The sequence below is a fragment of the Barbus barbus genome (genome assembly GCF_936440315.1).
Source record: "Barbus barbus genome assembly, chromosome: 42".
Lineage (NCBI taxonomy): Eukaryota > Metazoa > Chordata > Actinopteri > Cypriniformes > Cyprinidae > Barbus > Barbus barbus.
In genome coordinates, this window is record NC_136720.1 from 8,851,082 (window position 1) to 8,868,326 (window position 17,245).

The 17,245-nt window shown below is 39.4% G+C and overlaps 1 protein-coding gene across 1 annotated transcript; it reads left to right on the forward strand.

Moving 5' to 3' along the window:
• Positions 1–284: 284 nt before the first annotated feature.
• On the forward strand, positions 285–2,440 carry LOC306861133 (NADH dehydrogenase [ubiquinone] 1 alpha subcomplex subunit 12-like). The gene is made up of 4 exons (XM_079403230.1): positions 285–522; positions 986–1,068; positions 1,159–1,246; positions 1,769–2,440. The coding sequence occupies exons 1-4, from the start codon at positions 434–436 to the stop codon at positions 1,947–1,949; spliced, it is 441 nt and encodes a 146-aa protein (XP_079259356.1). The 5' UTR covers positions 285–433; the 3' UTR covers positions 1,950–2,440.
• Positions 2,441–17,245: the final 14,805 nt, after the last annotated feature.

Below are 17,245 nucleotides of genomic sequence, written 5' to 3' on the forward strand. Positions count from 1 at the left end.
AACAATATTTGGCTGAGATATAACTATTTGAACATCTGGAAGGGTGCATAAAAATCCAAATATTGAGAAAATCGCCATTAAAGTTCTTAGCAATGCATATTACTAATCAAAAATGAAGTTTTGATATATTTACGGAGTATATTTTCATGGAACATGATCTTTAGATAATAGCCTAATAATTGTTGGCATAAAAAAATAGATGATTTTGACCCGTGCTGCTTATCTGTAGACTGGTTTTGTGGTCCGGGGTCACATATAATATACATCTCCGAGAATTAAATGTCATTCTGTAATTCAGTGAAACGAGAGACGAAGTGTGAAGGACTCGGCATGAATCGGTGTACGATGATTATTCCTGGCGGAACCCGTCGCGTGTGGTAGAGCGGTCCGTCCGTGTTTAGAGCGGTCCGTCCGTGTTTAGAGTCCGTCGGCTATGGCGGAGTACGGGAGGATAGTGCGGCGCGCCGTGGGTCAGCTCACCGGTCACGGCGGTGTTAGAGGCGTCCTGCTGCAGTTTTTCAGGTGGGTCACTCGTGTAAATATGTTTTTACAGCTTTAGAGGTAAACAGTGCTGTAACATAGAGTGTGAGAGACTGCAGCCAAAGCCATGACCTCTGATAGTGAAGCTACAGGCACATATATGTGAATAACAATGTTTAATTCGCATATTTATGTTGCATCTGGTGTCACAATACAAGGCATATTACAGTAAAATATTTGATTTATACAGTGAGATCTTTATGTACATAGAAAAAATATATTTCAAATATAATAATTATCGTCCAAAACGTGTCAAATGATTGTAATCATTTTATTTGTATCATTGCTATTATTATTAGGAATTGAACACTACTATTTTTGGACCTGCATTAAATAGTTTAGGGGATTTATTCTTATTATTCATTGTTATGCGCATCATTTACTTATTACATTAAATATTAGACTTAATATATTAATAATTGATCAGAAAATGTGTCTTTCTCAGGGTGAATGATATAAAGACTGGAGCCTTGGTGGGTATGGACAAATATGGCAACAAATACTATGAGGACAACAGATATTTTTTCGGTAGGAGAATACATACCTTTAGCTGTCTGTACACAAATTTACTGTGTTTTATGCCTAATTAATGTGCATTTTTCAATTTGGGACTTTCAGGCCGTCATCGATGGGTGATTTACACGATGGAGATGAACGGCAAGAACACTCTGTGGGAAGTTGATGGAAGCATGGTCCCTGCCGAATGGTAATATATCTAGATGTGCTTGGCATGGTGTTTTTATGGATTTAGTTTTATATCTTTTGCTCGTAATATTATGTAATAATTGGAGTAACTCATTGGGTAATTTTACAGTGCAGTTGAAAAACTAATTTAGCCCTGAAAAGAGGAGAAATGTCAAAAGACATCCATATGGTTGATATTTCTCTTGGTATTCATTGGAAATTATCATGAAAATAGATTTAAAAAATAAAATTGTATACACACACACCCATATATGTCTGTATGTATGTATATATATATGATATTACTTGGAATGCGCAATGAAAAAATGCGGAAAAAAATCGAGTTATGTTTTTGCAAATGAACTCTTCATATTATTATTATTATTATTTAATTTTTTAATTATATATGTTATTTATTTATAGAATTGCATAATATTTTATACAGAAATTCACACTGCTTTGGCTGAAAGTTATTAGCAGACAAGCACAGGCTTTATTTGCCAATGTGCAATCATATATCTTCTATTTTGGATGTTTTTCTCAGGCACCGTTGGCTGCACTGCATGACGGATGACCCTCCCACCACTCACCCTCCAGAGCCCAAGAAGTTCCTGGCCAAAGTTCATCAGTTCAACAACAGTGGCACACTTAACTGCTACGTACCCTATTCAACCACTCGCAAGAAGATCCACGAGTGGGTGCCACCAACAGCCGAGGAGAAATAACCCCCTCATCCTGTTTGTGTTCCCTTTACCACCTTTGACCAGTTCTGCCGTTTGGAGCATTCTGTAAATTGTAGCTTTATAATCATCAATAAATTAAAACTAATGTCTTCAAAAAAAAGTGACTTCCAAATTCATGTTCATAAACACTGGCTCAATGACGAGGGATCAGTTTTTAAAGCAATTTTAGTATAAAGTTCTCACCGGTCTTTATACAATAAATGGCAAATACCAATAACAGTCGACCTCCAACAGAGGGCGTTGGTTTGATGTTTTTGGATTTTGCTCAAGTTTTTAAGGGACCGATCAGCTAAAAGTAAAGCCCACTCATAGCTCATGCTGAAAACTGAAACCAGTGGGCAAACGAAATCAGCTGTTTCCTATTAAGAAGCACAGGGTCCATTAAATGTTATAGCTTCTCTAACAATATGTATCATGCTACTATAATGGTTTTAAAATGTTTTTTTGTTTGTTTTTAAACATGTACCATGGTGATAGTTTTGTATTGTTTGGAGTACCTTGGAATATTTAAATACCATGGTGCATGAATATGGGAATCGATACTTAGGTCTAAGTAGCATGGGACTATCACCTGATACCAAGACTCTACCATGGTATCACCACAGTGCTTTTTAAAAGGGCTGCAGCATTATCACCACAGGTTTGCTAGTGTAATGTGACAATGTAAATAGTGCAAGCCACAATTTATAGTTTCAATTTCACACAAATAGTTTTAATACATCCGTGCTTGCAGATAAATGCCAAAAAAAGAAGTGAATACACTGAACCCTTAATGTTCATACGAGAAAAACACAAGAGCAAATTGTGCTGTCAGCAGAGGACATCAATGTGTGCATAACACCAGAAGCTTATGGTTAACACACTAATAGGTCAGAGTTGTTTGTAACTGATCTGTGTAAAACAGGCAGACTAGTAATGTCTCTCTCTCTCACACACACACACACACACACATACAAGTTCACTGCAAAATGGACTGAGGTAATGAATTATGGATACGCACATTAGCATGGTGTCATTTCACACCGCCAAGTGGTTTAAATTTTCATATCCCCATGAATAAGCGGCTGTTAGAGTAGTGTATAGGGTGTATTTGTATGTCAGATAAACGTCAGGTCTCTCGATTACAATGTGCCATGCTTTACATATGCATTTACCATTGTTGTTGGTGAATTTTCCATGCATAATTGTTTTTCTTTATTAGCAGTGTCTGCAATTAGTGGTTAGGTTTTACTATTGCTATTGGATTATGCTGTGTCATACTGTGCAGTTTGCTGAGCTGGAGTGTTTCTGTTACATTATTACCCTACTATATGGAACACCCTAGCAACACCCCAACAAAAGCATAACAACTTGACCACCCAGAGCACGCTAGCAACACCCTGGCGACTACTCATGACACCCATCATAGTTACTCGTCATAACATAACCTCATAGCAACTATCCAGAACACAAAAACACTGCAGCCCCAACTTATTACACCCTAGTAGCTGCATAGCAACACCCTAGAAACCACCCAGGTAACCATATACACATAGCAACACCCTAGAAACGACCAGAACACTTGGGCAACTGTATATTACAATGTATATCACAATACTAACTCCAGAACACCCTAGCAACACCTTGACAACCACCCAGAACACCCTAGCAACAACCTGTCATCCACCCAGAATACACTAACATCACCTACATCAACTACTCCTAACGCCTGAACGACGGCATAGTAACACCCTAGAAACCACCCAGAACACTTGGTCTATATATTACCCCAACAACCACCAATAACAACAACAAAAAACACCCAGAACCTTATATTTCTCTGGCATCTATCAGAACACCCTAACAACACCCTGCCAACTACTCATGATGCGCATCACAGTAACTCCTCATAACACAACTTCATTACACCCTATTAACTGCATAGCAACGCCCTAGAAACCACCCAGAACATCCAGGTAACCGTATACATGTAGAAACAACCAGAACAACTGTATACCACCAATACCAACACCAGAACTCCCTAGCAGCACCCTGGCAACCACCCAGAACACCTTAACAACACCCTGAGAACTACTCATGACACCCATCATTGTAAATACTCATAACACAACCTCATAACAACTATCCAGAACACACAACCACACTCTGGTAGCCACCCAGAACGTCCAAGCATCATTGTGGCCACTCATATTCATAAATGTAAAACTCTACAAACTCTTTTTAAAATGTGGTGGGTCTGGTCCTTTTAAAGTGTGGTCAGAATGGTATTAGTTTTACAGAGCAGTAGTAATTATGCTATGTATTTTCAATCTCACTGTAATGCTGGATCATGTTATGAGAGTTTCCATATGTCCTTATTTTGAGGTAGCTAATGTGATAAATTTAGTGCTGGCTCAGATAGTCGTTAAAAGCACATCTCTATTTTTTTTCTACACTGAAGGGCGTAAAGAGAGGAAGACAAAGCCTGTATGATAGGGTTGAGGTTTGATCAACAGGAAGAGGTACAAAACAAATAGCTTTTCCAATCCGGCCACTTCCCCAATGAAATAGACTGATGGACGCGATGCACTTAACACATCTGAAAGATATATTATTATGTAGTAAAGTTGTATACTGTCATCAGTGTAGTTGTCAGTGTGACACAAAGACTGGTTTTAGATGCAAACTGTACACTTTACTTCATACAGTTGCTTTCCAGACCCTACACTGCCTCGCATGGTCACAGGAAGTGAAAGGAACACAGTGTCAAGTGTGTTTATGATACGTTTAGATTGCATGCTGTTTTGTGTTGCTGGTACGTAATGTACCAAAATTCACATTTCAGGTTTAGTTCTATCAACAGTATCTATGTTGTCACTGAAAATAATTATGACTCGTTCCTTATAACAACAAACTACAATTGTGTTTTCAGTAATACACTTAAAAGGGAAGTCTATGGGGCAAGGTTTTGTATTTGAGATAAATATAATAAAATACAGAGCTTTGCAAGTATAATCACAGGAACTGAATATACAATATGCTAACACAAGACGAGTATAGAATCACGTGCTAACCTTACCTGCGCAAAGTTAGTTATTCCTTAGAAAAATACACAACCAGGGAACTCTCACACAATACACATTAGCATACTAGAAAATGGCAGTGAAGTGATAGTTCATACAAAAATGTAATGTAATTTTGTTCCAAACCTGTATGACTCAGTGTTATTACAAAAGTGTTTTTTTTAATATATATATATACATGTACAATAAATGTCAGTGTTAATTGTTTTGGTCCTCAGTGGCTTACATATGGATAAAAAAAATTCTAAATCAATCTGTTTGTGTTCTGCAAAAGAAACAATGTCAGGTTTGGCATAACATGAGGGTCAGAAACCAAATATATACTCTAAGCTTTATATTTCTGCTCTTAAACTGTTCAGAATGCCTTTCCTATAGACTTCCATTGTAAGTGGATTTCTATGAATGCAACTGAGACCCGTTGTCAACAAATCAATCAAGTGTTGTCCGTCTATATTCAAAGAATCGCAATGCCGCTGACTTGTGAAAGTTAATTTCATCAATTAAAGAGGAGCTATATTTAGATCAAGTCTTTGGTCATTTCACACACAGACTGTATTCATCAATAATTCACTTCTGAATGGTAGTCAGGAAGATGAATCATTAATAATGTGACAGCAAGACTTCCAGTGAAAGCTCCTCTAGAGACTGTGTGTGATGTAGAGTTATTGAGCGAAAGGTTGCGTGACATGCCAGATCGTCAGTTTTATTCTAGTTCTCTTGATCTTAAAGACAATAGAGAGCAACAGTAGGGTTCCAGAACTAAAAAAATAACAAATAAGCCTTTCAAGCCCTGAGGTAATTCTTTCGTAGAAGACATAAATTCACTACCTATTACATAATGCTGAAGATAGATCTGATCCAACAGAGGCATCACTGTTAACATGGAAACTGAAATTATAGATTTGTACTCATAAGTAACTTAAAAATATAAATAGTTTGCATTGAATTTGTCATCTGCAGTGCTTTATAGGATGAGTAGTTCATTCCTTCAAAATAGGCAATGCATTCGCAAAACAGGACAATCGAAGTATACTTGATAAAGTTTGATAAATACTTTGATATAAGTTTGATATACTTAATAAAGAAACTTTGCACTCATTTGTGTTCTCTTGCCAAAGTATTGCATTCCCCCAAGAACCTTTGCTCTCATTTGCGTTTTCTCACAAAACTATTGTGCTCTCCCAAGAAACTTAGCGATAGCACTGAAATATATTTTCTCCCACCTCATGTCATTTCAATCACAAAAGTTTGGCAAGCAAACACAAAAATAAATGCAAATGTTTCGCTCCCAAAAGTACTGAAATAACCAAAAAACAAAAAAAAAAGAATCGTCCTCCCACATTCAACTTCTTTTATTTGCAACAAATTTCTTAACATGTTTAAATGCTTGTATAAACATAAGTTCAACAACTGAGAGAAACGGAACTAAACCATTTTCACAGGCATTTGATGAACAGAAAAACTGGGGGTCAATGTCAATAGCAGCAGACTATATCTGATGTGGCCTCTAGCTTTTTTTTTTATGTTTTTTTGGCAAAGTCTAATCTGGCCTTGTTTGCACCTTGTGAATATTTGCTCTCATGAAGTCTTCTCTTGATTGCAGACTTTGACAGTGACACGACTTCCTCCTGGAGAGTGTTCTTCTCTTGGCTGGATGTTGTGAAATAGTTTTTCTTTACCATGGAGAGGATCCTCTGATCATGCACCACTGTTGTCCTCTGTGGACGTCCAAGCCTTTTCATGTTGCTGAGCTCACCAGTGTTCTTTTTTCTCAGAATGCACCAAATTGTTGATTTAGTCACTCCTAATGTTCCTGCTATCTCTCTGATGGATTTGTTTTATTTTTGAAGTCTAACAATGGTCTGTTTCACTTGTATGGAGAGATCCTTTGACCGCATGATGTGGGTTCACAGCAACAGCTTCCAAATGCAAATGGCACACTTAGAATCAACTCCAGACCTAGTTACTATTGCTATGTCCGACAAGATATGCCGCTCTCACACTACACATCATGTTCTCACACACTGAAAAATACATCGCGGAGCAAAGAGAAAGCTGACAGCATGCCGACAGACAAGACAGAGCAGGTTTCTTCTAGTATGAAACAAATTCTCAACTTTCAAATTGTGTCATTTTTTAAAGAAATTCAAACAATAAATACCGTTTTATGGCTCTTTAATGAGTCATAACAGATCAGCGATCGTCTTTTCACATTGTGGCGGGAGGAGCAAACGACAGACACAGTGGGTGTGGCGTCAGGCCTCGGAGAGGCTTTTATTAAACAGAAATGATCAAAATAAAGTGTCCAAAGGGGAAAATAGTTTCCAAAATAAACAGGGGATCTGGTGTCCTCGTCGTGCTGCGGGGCTCGTGTAGGAAGGGCAGTGTTCAGAAAGGAAGGGGTCCGTTGCGCGGTGGCTTCCGTTAGTAACATTCAAGAAGGATTTTATGTGGAAGATACACAGTTACAACTTATGTGGGGCGTGAAGAAAAGTGAAGTGAAGTGACATACTGCCAAGTATGGTGACCCATACTCGGAATTCGTGCTCTGCATTTAACCCATCCAACGTGCACACACACAGCAGTGAACACACACACACAGCAGTGAACACACACACACAGCGTGAACACACACCGTGAACACACACCCGGAGGAGTGGGCAGCCATTTATGCTGCGGCGCCCGGGGAGCAGTTGGGGGTTCGGTGCCTTGATTGGGTGGTATTGAGGGTGGAGAGAGCGCTGGACATTCACTCCCCCCACCTACAATCCCTGCCGGCCCAAGACTCGAACCCGCAACCTTTGAATTACGAGTCCGGTGCTCTAACCATTAAGCCACGACTTCTAGTAAAAAGTAATGTAACTAGTAGTGTAACTAATTACTGTTGCCAGACAGTAACAATATTACTTTTGAAAGGAGTAACTAGTAATGAGCAATATATTACATTCTTTGAGTAACTAACCCAACACTGGAAAGGAACGCATCGTTAGTGCAGATTTAAGCGCATCTAGAGCGAGCAAACGTCTCGCAGTAAAGAAAGAAGGAAATATATCACAAAAGCAGACTTTTTCATGACTCAGAAAATGATTTTAAAACGTGTTCTTATCTCGTGCAGCAGAAGTAGAAGTGGTTCAGTCACAATGCTGCATTTATAACTGCATGAGAGGATGATAGCCTATATGAGCTGTAAGTTTCCCGCTGACATGTTGCAAGTTTAATTTAACATCACAACTGACAAATGTATGGAATACTTGGAGTCAGATATGCAAATGATTATATTTTAACGTCACTACAGGGAAATAACCTGATTTATTAATAAAGTCATGCAAACGCAGCTTACTTGCGTTGTCAGGTTACTGATGTGCATGTAAACAGCGAGAACTGGTTATTTTAATAAGCTGATATTTGTGAGTTATCAGCTTACTGATGTGCATGTAAACGTGCTCACTGTTTAAACACTTTCCAATGAAGCTTATTTCAAATTTACTAAATTATCTTTGCAATACAGTATCCTGGAACATTTCTTGTTTTGCCGAGTCATTTTTTTTCTTCTTCCACCTCATTATTTTCTAACGCAAAAGTTTAGAGAGTAAACGCAAAGTTTCTCAGGGGAACGCAAAAGCATCATGTGCCTTTAGGGGCTCTGTAACATTAGTTCACCCCAAAATTAAGATTTTGAAATGAAACATCATTGCTGTTCAAAACCCATATTATTCCAAAACAAACTTATTGTTTCACAGCTGCAGTTGCATGTGGAAAAGATCTTTGTGAAGATTCTTCAAATTCCTTCTTGTGTTCCATCAGAGAAGGTAAATGGTGGCAGAATTTTCCTTTTTAAGTGTGCTATCCCTTTAAAGTGGATGCTTGTTGCTGTGTCTATTCTTTATAAATAAATAAGCTGTCGGTGGAAAGTAAAACCGTTTCTCTGCATCAAGCTTTTTGACGGTAACTCTGCCATGTGTCATGAAATAAAAAGCAGTTATTGCCTGAGATGAAAGGATGACCAGTTGATGCATTCCTGTGTGTGTGCTTATACCAGCTCTTTTCATCTCACCCTTAGAGGATCAGAACTACACAGTAGTGATGTCATGTCCTGCAGGGGGGCTGAGTGCACTGAAAGGCCGAAGGTCATTTTTATTTCTTTTATCTTTCAGTTCTCAGTCTCTTTGTCTTTCTATTTTTTTTGCAGTTCACAGCACTAATTCACTGACAAGAACAAGGGAAAGGACAAAAGAGACCTAAGTGGGTGTGTTTGAGAGATTACTGAACAGTACTAGCGCATGAACTAAGACAATAAAAGAGGGATAGCGATAGAGGAGGAGAGAAAGGGAGTGGTATGATAAAAGGTAACAGAGTGATGTTTCAAGATGGGTAACTAATAAGCTAGCTTGACCTGTTGTAGCAGTTGCTAAAGGAATATTTCGCCCAAACCCACTTAATTTTTTTCTGTGGGACACAAAAGGAGAAGTTCTGAAGAATGTTCAAGCTGCTCTTTTCCATTTAATGAAAGTGAATGGGGACTAGGGCTGTTTGGGTGTTTTTAAAGCTTTGGCATTTTTGAGAGAAGACGAGACATGGGAAGTAGGGTCAGAGAGAGGAACAGAATATAAAGGGGCTTCAGGATGTCCACAAGGCTACGGCTCCTATGTAGGTTTTAAATCTAATTTACACGTACACAAACTTGGCGAAATGGTTAACATTTAGCTATAGCCTCATGCCGTCTAAACCCATTTAATTTCATTTCCTCTGTGGAACACAAAAGAAGACATTTTGAAGAATGTTCATCCAACTCTTTTTCAGTAAATGAAAGTGAATGGGGCCTAAACAGCCCCATTCCCCATTTACTGTCATTTCAAAGGACACCAAAGCACCATATATCACTGAATGTCTTCCCTTCCTCAAGTTTCTAATCTAATTTGCGCTTATACATATTGAAACTTTGCATGCTGAGATCAGAAAACGTTTAGAACCAAATTAGGGTGAGTAAATGATGTCAGATTTCTTTTATTTTTGGATGAACTGTCGCTTTGAGAAAGTAGAATGCTTATGTGATTCCGGACTATTTGCATAGCGTGACATGGAAATAGACGGAAGTGTTTATTCCAGAACAACGAACCCCACTTTTTCCCCCTTTTTCCATTTTATCTTGTTACCTAACCTGATTTTATTGTGTTCACTTAATGTGGTTTCTGCATGATTAGTGCCAGCCAATCTGTTAGACTCTTTTTTGGCTTGTTTTTAGTAAAAAGCTTTCAGCTAGACAGAAACAGCCTGTGGCCATTCTCATGGATTAGGTTTTCCACTGATTGTGAAAAATAGAAGTCATGACCTTTACAACACCTATTGTCACACTTTGACATCTGAGTGTGTGTGTGTGCGTGTGTGTGTGGGGGGGTGTCTTCGGAAGTAGAAAGAAACAAACCAGGCTTGTTGCATAAACACCCATGTACATGAATGTGTACACGGGCTTACTTTTAGCAATACTTTGGGGACAAAAGGGAAGTCACTTGTCTAACCTCCCTTTGGGAACATCATCAAAGGTAAAAACTGAATTATAAATATCCTTCATAAATATTTCTACTCTAAAAGTTTTCTTTTAGGGGTAGGGTTAGAGTAATTGCATATTTATGTAGTGATTATAAATGTCTCACAGGAGAATTTAATATATTTATTGATTTGTTTATTGTTTGCGATAGAAATTACACCACAAACAAAGTTGACATCTAAAATTGTTCAAACAAATCAAACATATTCTGTATATTTATGCTTTAAATGCATGCTTTCTTTTAGTTCTGTTCTACATCCATTTATTTAAAACTGATGCGGTGGGCGTTGTGAAATGAATGTATTTCAGAAACTTCCACAGACTCAGAAGCAGTTATGAGTTTATAGAAAGGCAGATGCGATGATTCATTCATTTAATTATGTTTGGCAGATACAGTCTGTAGGTCACTAAAACAGCTTTATTTACATTTGTCTGTATGAGTGATTTAGGTCATGATATTACAATGCAGCTCTGCTCTAGCAGAGGCTAGGCGAGAAACACAGCTGCTTCAGAACTCTCATATATGCTTCTTATGCTGGAATGAAGAAAAATAGTTCAAATATTATGACATTATATCACTAACAACCACTCAGAACACTTTAGCAAGCACATAACAACCATCTAACAGCCACAAAATACATTAATAATAGCAAGGTTAGGGTTAAAAGTTAAAGTAATAACAAATCTATTATTAATAATAACACAACAACACAGGTATGTTACAAATAGATTTTTTTAAGGCCATAGGGCCAGATTTACTAAACAGGACAAATTAGCGTTAGAGCGCAATTTCATAAAAGCACCGGTAAAATTCTGCGGGTGATTTCCTAACAATGCGCACAGACGCAGCCAGATCATTTCCATAATGACCAGCCCAATCTACCAAGAGCAGCGCAAATTACTGCCTGTTTAAGACCAGTAATACCAGTAATTTGAGGAGTGCAAACATTAGTAAATCGCGTTGCGTGATTCGTTTTGATACTCTCTTCCCATAAATTTTGCATCTGAAAGGAAACTCCTACAAATGCATATGTAATAATGTCAGGGGCAAAAATAACTGTGTCCACGCCTTTTCAGCGCTAATTCTTCACTGTGCGTCCTGACAATACTATTTTAATGCCAAAAGACAGTTGGCGCAAGCTGTTAGTAAATCTGGCCCTAAATATCGACCCTTTATGTGCTTACCGTTTCTGAACTTACTACCCTTAAAAATCACTAACTGCTGTCGCATTGACCAACGTGTTTTGAGGGTCAGCGGTTGGGGGTCACTGCTGTTCGTTGGGTTGATGTCACATGTTAATGGCCTTCTCAGTGGGTCTAAATGCTAATGTAACTTTACGGTAAAACATCTATTAATAATCTGTCTGCGTTTTTGTACATACAATCGTTAATTTTAGACAGGAAGGTAGGCTGAACTCCAGACACACAGTTCGCTCTGGTATGAACGTATGTACAAGCTCTCACAAGTAGCATAAAGTGTCAATGTGATTGTGTAAGGTGCTTGTGCATGGAGAGTAAGCAGGAGTGTGTGTCTCGAACTCTGTGTGTTTGTGAATCTTATTACATTGTCTGTTTAGTTCTATGAACATGAACAAGTGAAAAGGTATCAGCCCGAGTGTCTGTGTGTGAGTTTGTGTGTATAGCTGGTGTTACCGGCAGGGCTATTTCACACACTTGAAATAAAGTAGGCCCTTGAGAGCAGTATATTTTCTACTAGTGAATATTTTATGCTTTCTATTTGTTTTGAAAAAAGCCAGAGATTAGATGTCCTAGAACTGGTCATAGTCCAGCAAGGTGTATAACTATTTTCATTCTGAAAGTCTTTTGCTGTATATTTGCTGTAGAACAACAGACTAAATAAAAAACTTAAATCGTTTAAAGAGATTGTGTTCACATCTGACAAAACATATGTAAGTGTAAGAGCAGAATATTTTTATGACTTAAATATATGACATACAAAACATAACCAAAAGGTTAGAAAATATATAAATGTAGCTTATAGTTGTACATGCCAATTATATTATTTCTGTCATAACTCTGAGAGTTTAGCATGGTAGTATACATGTCAACGTAAATAATATACATGCAATTAACCTGTTGCTGATCTATACAGGTGGAGCTGGGGAGTTGGAGGGCTTCTGAAGCGCGCTGCAACTGCTACAGCAAGCACAAGCTGAATATTTGAATGATAGTCAAAAAGAACCAATCAGCTGCACCATGTGAATAATGAAGTGATTATATCAGATTGAGCATGCACCATCTAGAGTTTCATGACAGAACTTTGTATTATATGAAAAATATTAAAATTCACAAAGTGTAATAAATACTTAAAATAATGCCTTTTAATCATAAATAGACATTAATACGAACATGTAATAAACAAATACATACTGGAACGTTTTAGAAAATGTAACCTGCCATGTAAGGATGTCAAAAACTTTATGCTTACAGTACTTTATGAACTTGTCACAAATTGAGCCAGAAACAACAGGCAAGTGATCAACAGGCAGGTTTATTGATAAACTGGAGATGGGAGGTCGAGAAGAGCAATGGCAGGCGAGTATTGCACACTGAAACCAGTTTATGAGAGCTTAGCTGAATACTGACAGTCTGTATCTTTGCAGGTGATAAGGTTTCCAGGAACGTGAGGGATCAACGTGTGAGTAATCGCTGGAGAATCGTCTGAAGGCAAGTGCATACAGGTTAGTAATGCATGGGAATCAGGCACAGTTCAGGGTAGTGAACGGTAGACCGGACAGTGATAGACTGGGTTCAGCATGCTTTTGAAGGTGACTTGATTGGAGACCGGCAGGTGCAGGTGATCAGAATGCAGGCGAGTGTGATCTGGTGTAAGTAGCGGCTGATGACTGTGGTGACGATGGAGGCTTCAACTGCGTGACCTCTGACATTACCCCCTTCTCCAGGGGCGGCGACGGGGGCGGCCATGGCCTCTGGGTGCGGGACGATTCAGATGGGTGCGGTGGGTCATCAAGTAGCATGGGATCCAAGATATCCTCCCAGACCACCCAGAAACGTTCCTCTGGTCCATATCCATATCCAGTCAACCAGGTACTCAAGCCGGCCACCGTGAGTCCAAGAGGTCTCTGACCTGGTAGACCGATGGTTGGTCTAGGATCTATGGAGGAGGAGGCTCATCTGGTTCTGCGAGTCCTGGTGTGGAAGGAGAGAAGGGTTTAAGGAAGGGCACGTGAAAGGTGGGGTGAATTCTGTACCTGGGAGGTAGGTGGAGTTGGTAAGTGACTTCATTTATCTGCCTCTGTATCCTAAACGGACCAATATAGTGGGGACTCAGCTTCTTACAGGGCAGGCGGAGAAGCAGATCCCGGGTGGACAGCCATACCCTTTGTCCAGGATGGTAGGTAGGAGCGGAGGAACATCGGGAATTTGTGAATCTCTTCTGCCTCCGCACTGCACGTTGGAGCTGGATGTGAGCCAATTCCCATACTCTCTCCAATGATTCACAGCTGGAACCTCCGAAGGCTCTCCCGACCAAGCGAAGAGTGGGGTCTGGTAGCGGAGCATGCACTAAAAGGGCATGAGGCCAGTAGTGTTATGACAGAGGGAATTTTGTGCATATTCAGCCCATGGGAGGAAGAGACTACAGCTGTGTTGGTCCTTCTGGCAGTATGCCCGGAGGTAGCATCCGAGTTCTTGGATCTTGCGTTCAGTCTGGCTGTTCGTCTGGGGATGGTAGACGGAGGACAAGCTCACCATGACCCCTAGCAGTCTGAAGAAGGCTTTCCACACTCGGAAATGAATTGTGGGCCTGGGTCTGAAACTATATCCTCGGGGATTCCGTAGATCCGAAAGACAGGAGTAGAATTTCAGCGGTTTCCAGGGCGATTGGCAATCCCATGAGTGGAACCAGCTTGCAGGCTTTTGAGAAGCGATCTACTGCTACAAACACAAGTGTTACCTTCTGAATTGGGTAGGTCAGTTAAAAAGTCGATCCCAATGTGTGACCACGGACGGTGAGGAATGGGTAGGGGGACGAGTTTGTCTTGGACTGGGCACAGACTGAGCAACTATGGACGTACCTGATGACATCACGGGACATACTGGGCCACCAGTAACGGGTTTGGAAGAGCGAGAGGGTCCGTTGGCTGCCTGGATGTCCAGAGCCCGGTACCTACTGAACTGAGCCGAGAAGGGACTGCTGTTGAGAGATGGCTCAGGGTCAGATGGTGCATCAGGTGAGTGCAGACGGGAAAGGGCACCCACCTTGCAGTTGCAATTCCCTGGACGGTAGGAGATGGTGAAGTGGAATCATGTAAAGAATAACGCCCAGCAGGCCTGGCGGGGGTTGAGCCATTTGGCGTCACAGAGATATTGGAGATTCTTATGGTCGGTAAATACCACGAATGGATGGTTGGCTCCCTCCAGCCAATGCCGCCACTCTTCCAGGGCAAGCTTGATGGTAAGTAGCTCTCGATTACCAGTATCATAGTTTTGCTCTGCTGGGGACAGTTTCTTGGTATGCGCAAGGCTGGAGGCATGGAGGCTCACCAAACTGTTGGGAAAGCACGGCCCCCACTCCGGTGGTAGAGGCATCCACTTCTACCACAAATGGCACATGAGGATCTGGATGGCGAAGGATGGGGGCCGTGCAAAAGGCAGTCTTCAGGTTTTCGAATGCTTTGTGGGCGCTGGTGTTCCAGTCAGTATCTTTGCAGGTTTGCTGGTGATGAGGTGTCCAGGAATGTGAGGGCTCAACGTGGGAGTATCACTGGAGAATCATCTGGAGATCTGAAGGTAAGTACATACAGGTTAGTAATGCACGGGAGTTAGGCACAGTTCAGGGTCGTGAACGGTGGAGCAGACAGAGTGATAGACTGGGTGCAGCGTGCTTTTGAAGGTGACTTGATTAGAGATCGGCAGGTGCAGGTGATCAGAATGCAGGTGAGTGTGATCTGGTGTAAATAGCGGCTGTGACTGCGTGACTTCTCTGACAGAACTGTTTCATTAAATCAGTCTTTTTGAAAGAACCAATTTGCAAGATGAGAGTTTAAATTCTTGGCTTTTCAGAGTGTATACAAAATTAATTCCAGATCTTCCAAGGCCAGTGTCTTATAATTTACCAACATGTCCCTTTTTCTGCATAATATCCTTAATAAGGCAAAATGCTTCAAATTACAATCTTTGTATTACAATGCTGTTGTTTTGGGAGTACTGTAGATGGCTCTTCCTAGCTGTTTACAACATTGTTAAGCGTTTTTGAATGTTTTCACATTTTAGAATGTCCAATTACCAACGCAAAAACATTATGCAAGAATCAGTGTTTTTCCATAACCACATATTACTTTAGCAATAGCTACATCATTCTACCCACATAAGTAAGGAATCAAACATTTGATTGTTTTATTCATGCCCTAAAACTATGTTAAAACTATTTTGGATCTAGCACTCCCAAACAAAACCATTTCTGATCCTGCTGACCCCCCGTGACCTTCAACCATCAGAACTCTGCACTTAAATGCGATTAGATGAGTGACAATTCACAGTCAGGGATTTGTGCATATAAAAATGAGATTATTTAGCATCACAGCAGGGCAGATGAGAATAATTGTAACAGTTCCTCTGGGAAACACATTACTAAACCCATTAAATTAATGACAGTCTCATACAGTAAAGTAGCTTTGGTGCATTATTTCAGTATAATTTGTGCAGTTTGCCAAGCAAAACTATTAAATTATTATTAAACATTAAAATGATATGGGTACTGATATTTTAATGTTCCTTCTTTGTTAACTCATGTAGTAAACAATAGGTTAACAGTTAAATACGGGTATATTCATTAAGCGATAGCTTTGACCTTGTGGTATTGACCCTTCACCTTGACAAAACACTGTGTGTGTGTGTTTCTATGAGAGACAGAGACAGTTGACACACCCTGAATGAGTTTGACGTAACTCTTTCAGACCTCAAGATGTTTAAATATTCAGAACCCATTTGAAAAGGTTTCTCCTGTGAAACATTAATGCTGTAAGCTATGATGGTTATTTATGGTTCGGGAGTCGGGATTATCGGGTGACGTGTTGTGAATTGTAGCTACTGTCCAGGTCAGATAAATAATTACTTGATTAAGAGATGCTGTACCTATTGTATGATCACTCATTCTTGTTTATAATTTTAATCCTCAAGTTTTAATAGATGCTTATACTTGTTTGTACGTGACTGTGTTTGTGGTAGAAAAATGGTAAATCTTGTTAAAAAGGAAATAAGTTTGACAATGGAAAATTTGGTTTATTAAACTATACACACACACACACACACACACACACACACACATACATATATATATATATATATATATATATATGCACAAATTATAATGCACAAATTATACTATATATATATACATATATTCAGTGTTGGGGATAACGCATTACAAGTAACGCGAGTTACGTAATAATATTACTTTTTTCAAGTAACTAGTAAAGTAACGCATTACTTTTTAATTAATTTATTTATTGACTGACAGTGCACGGTGTGAACATGTTACTGTAGTTCTAGACTAAATGTGAATGTGCATTAATTCATCCCACTCGCAAAAATCAGATTTAGTATTCATCAAAATGATTTAAAAAAGTGAAATGCAAACTCAGAATATGACGCAAACCTGCAATAATTAAATATGTTAAACAACACAA

Coding starts and splice junctions, on each gene's coding strand:
- LOC306861133 (XM_079403230.1), top strand. CDS start 434: ATGGCGGAGTACGGGAGGATAGTGCGGCGCGCCGTGGGTCAGCTCACC. Junction 1,069..1,158: donor GGACAACAGATATTTTTTCG/GTAGGAGAATAC, acceptor TGGGACTTTCAG/GCCGTCATCGATGGGTGATT. Junction 1,247..1,768: donor AGCATGGTCCCTGCCGAATG/GTAATATATCTA, acceptor TGTTTTTCTCAG/GCACCGTTGGCTGCACTGCA.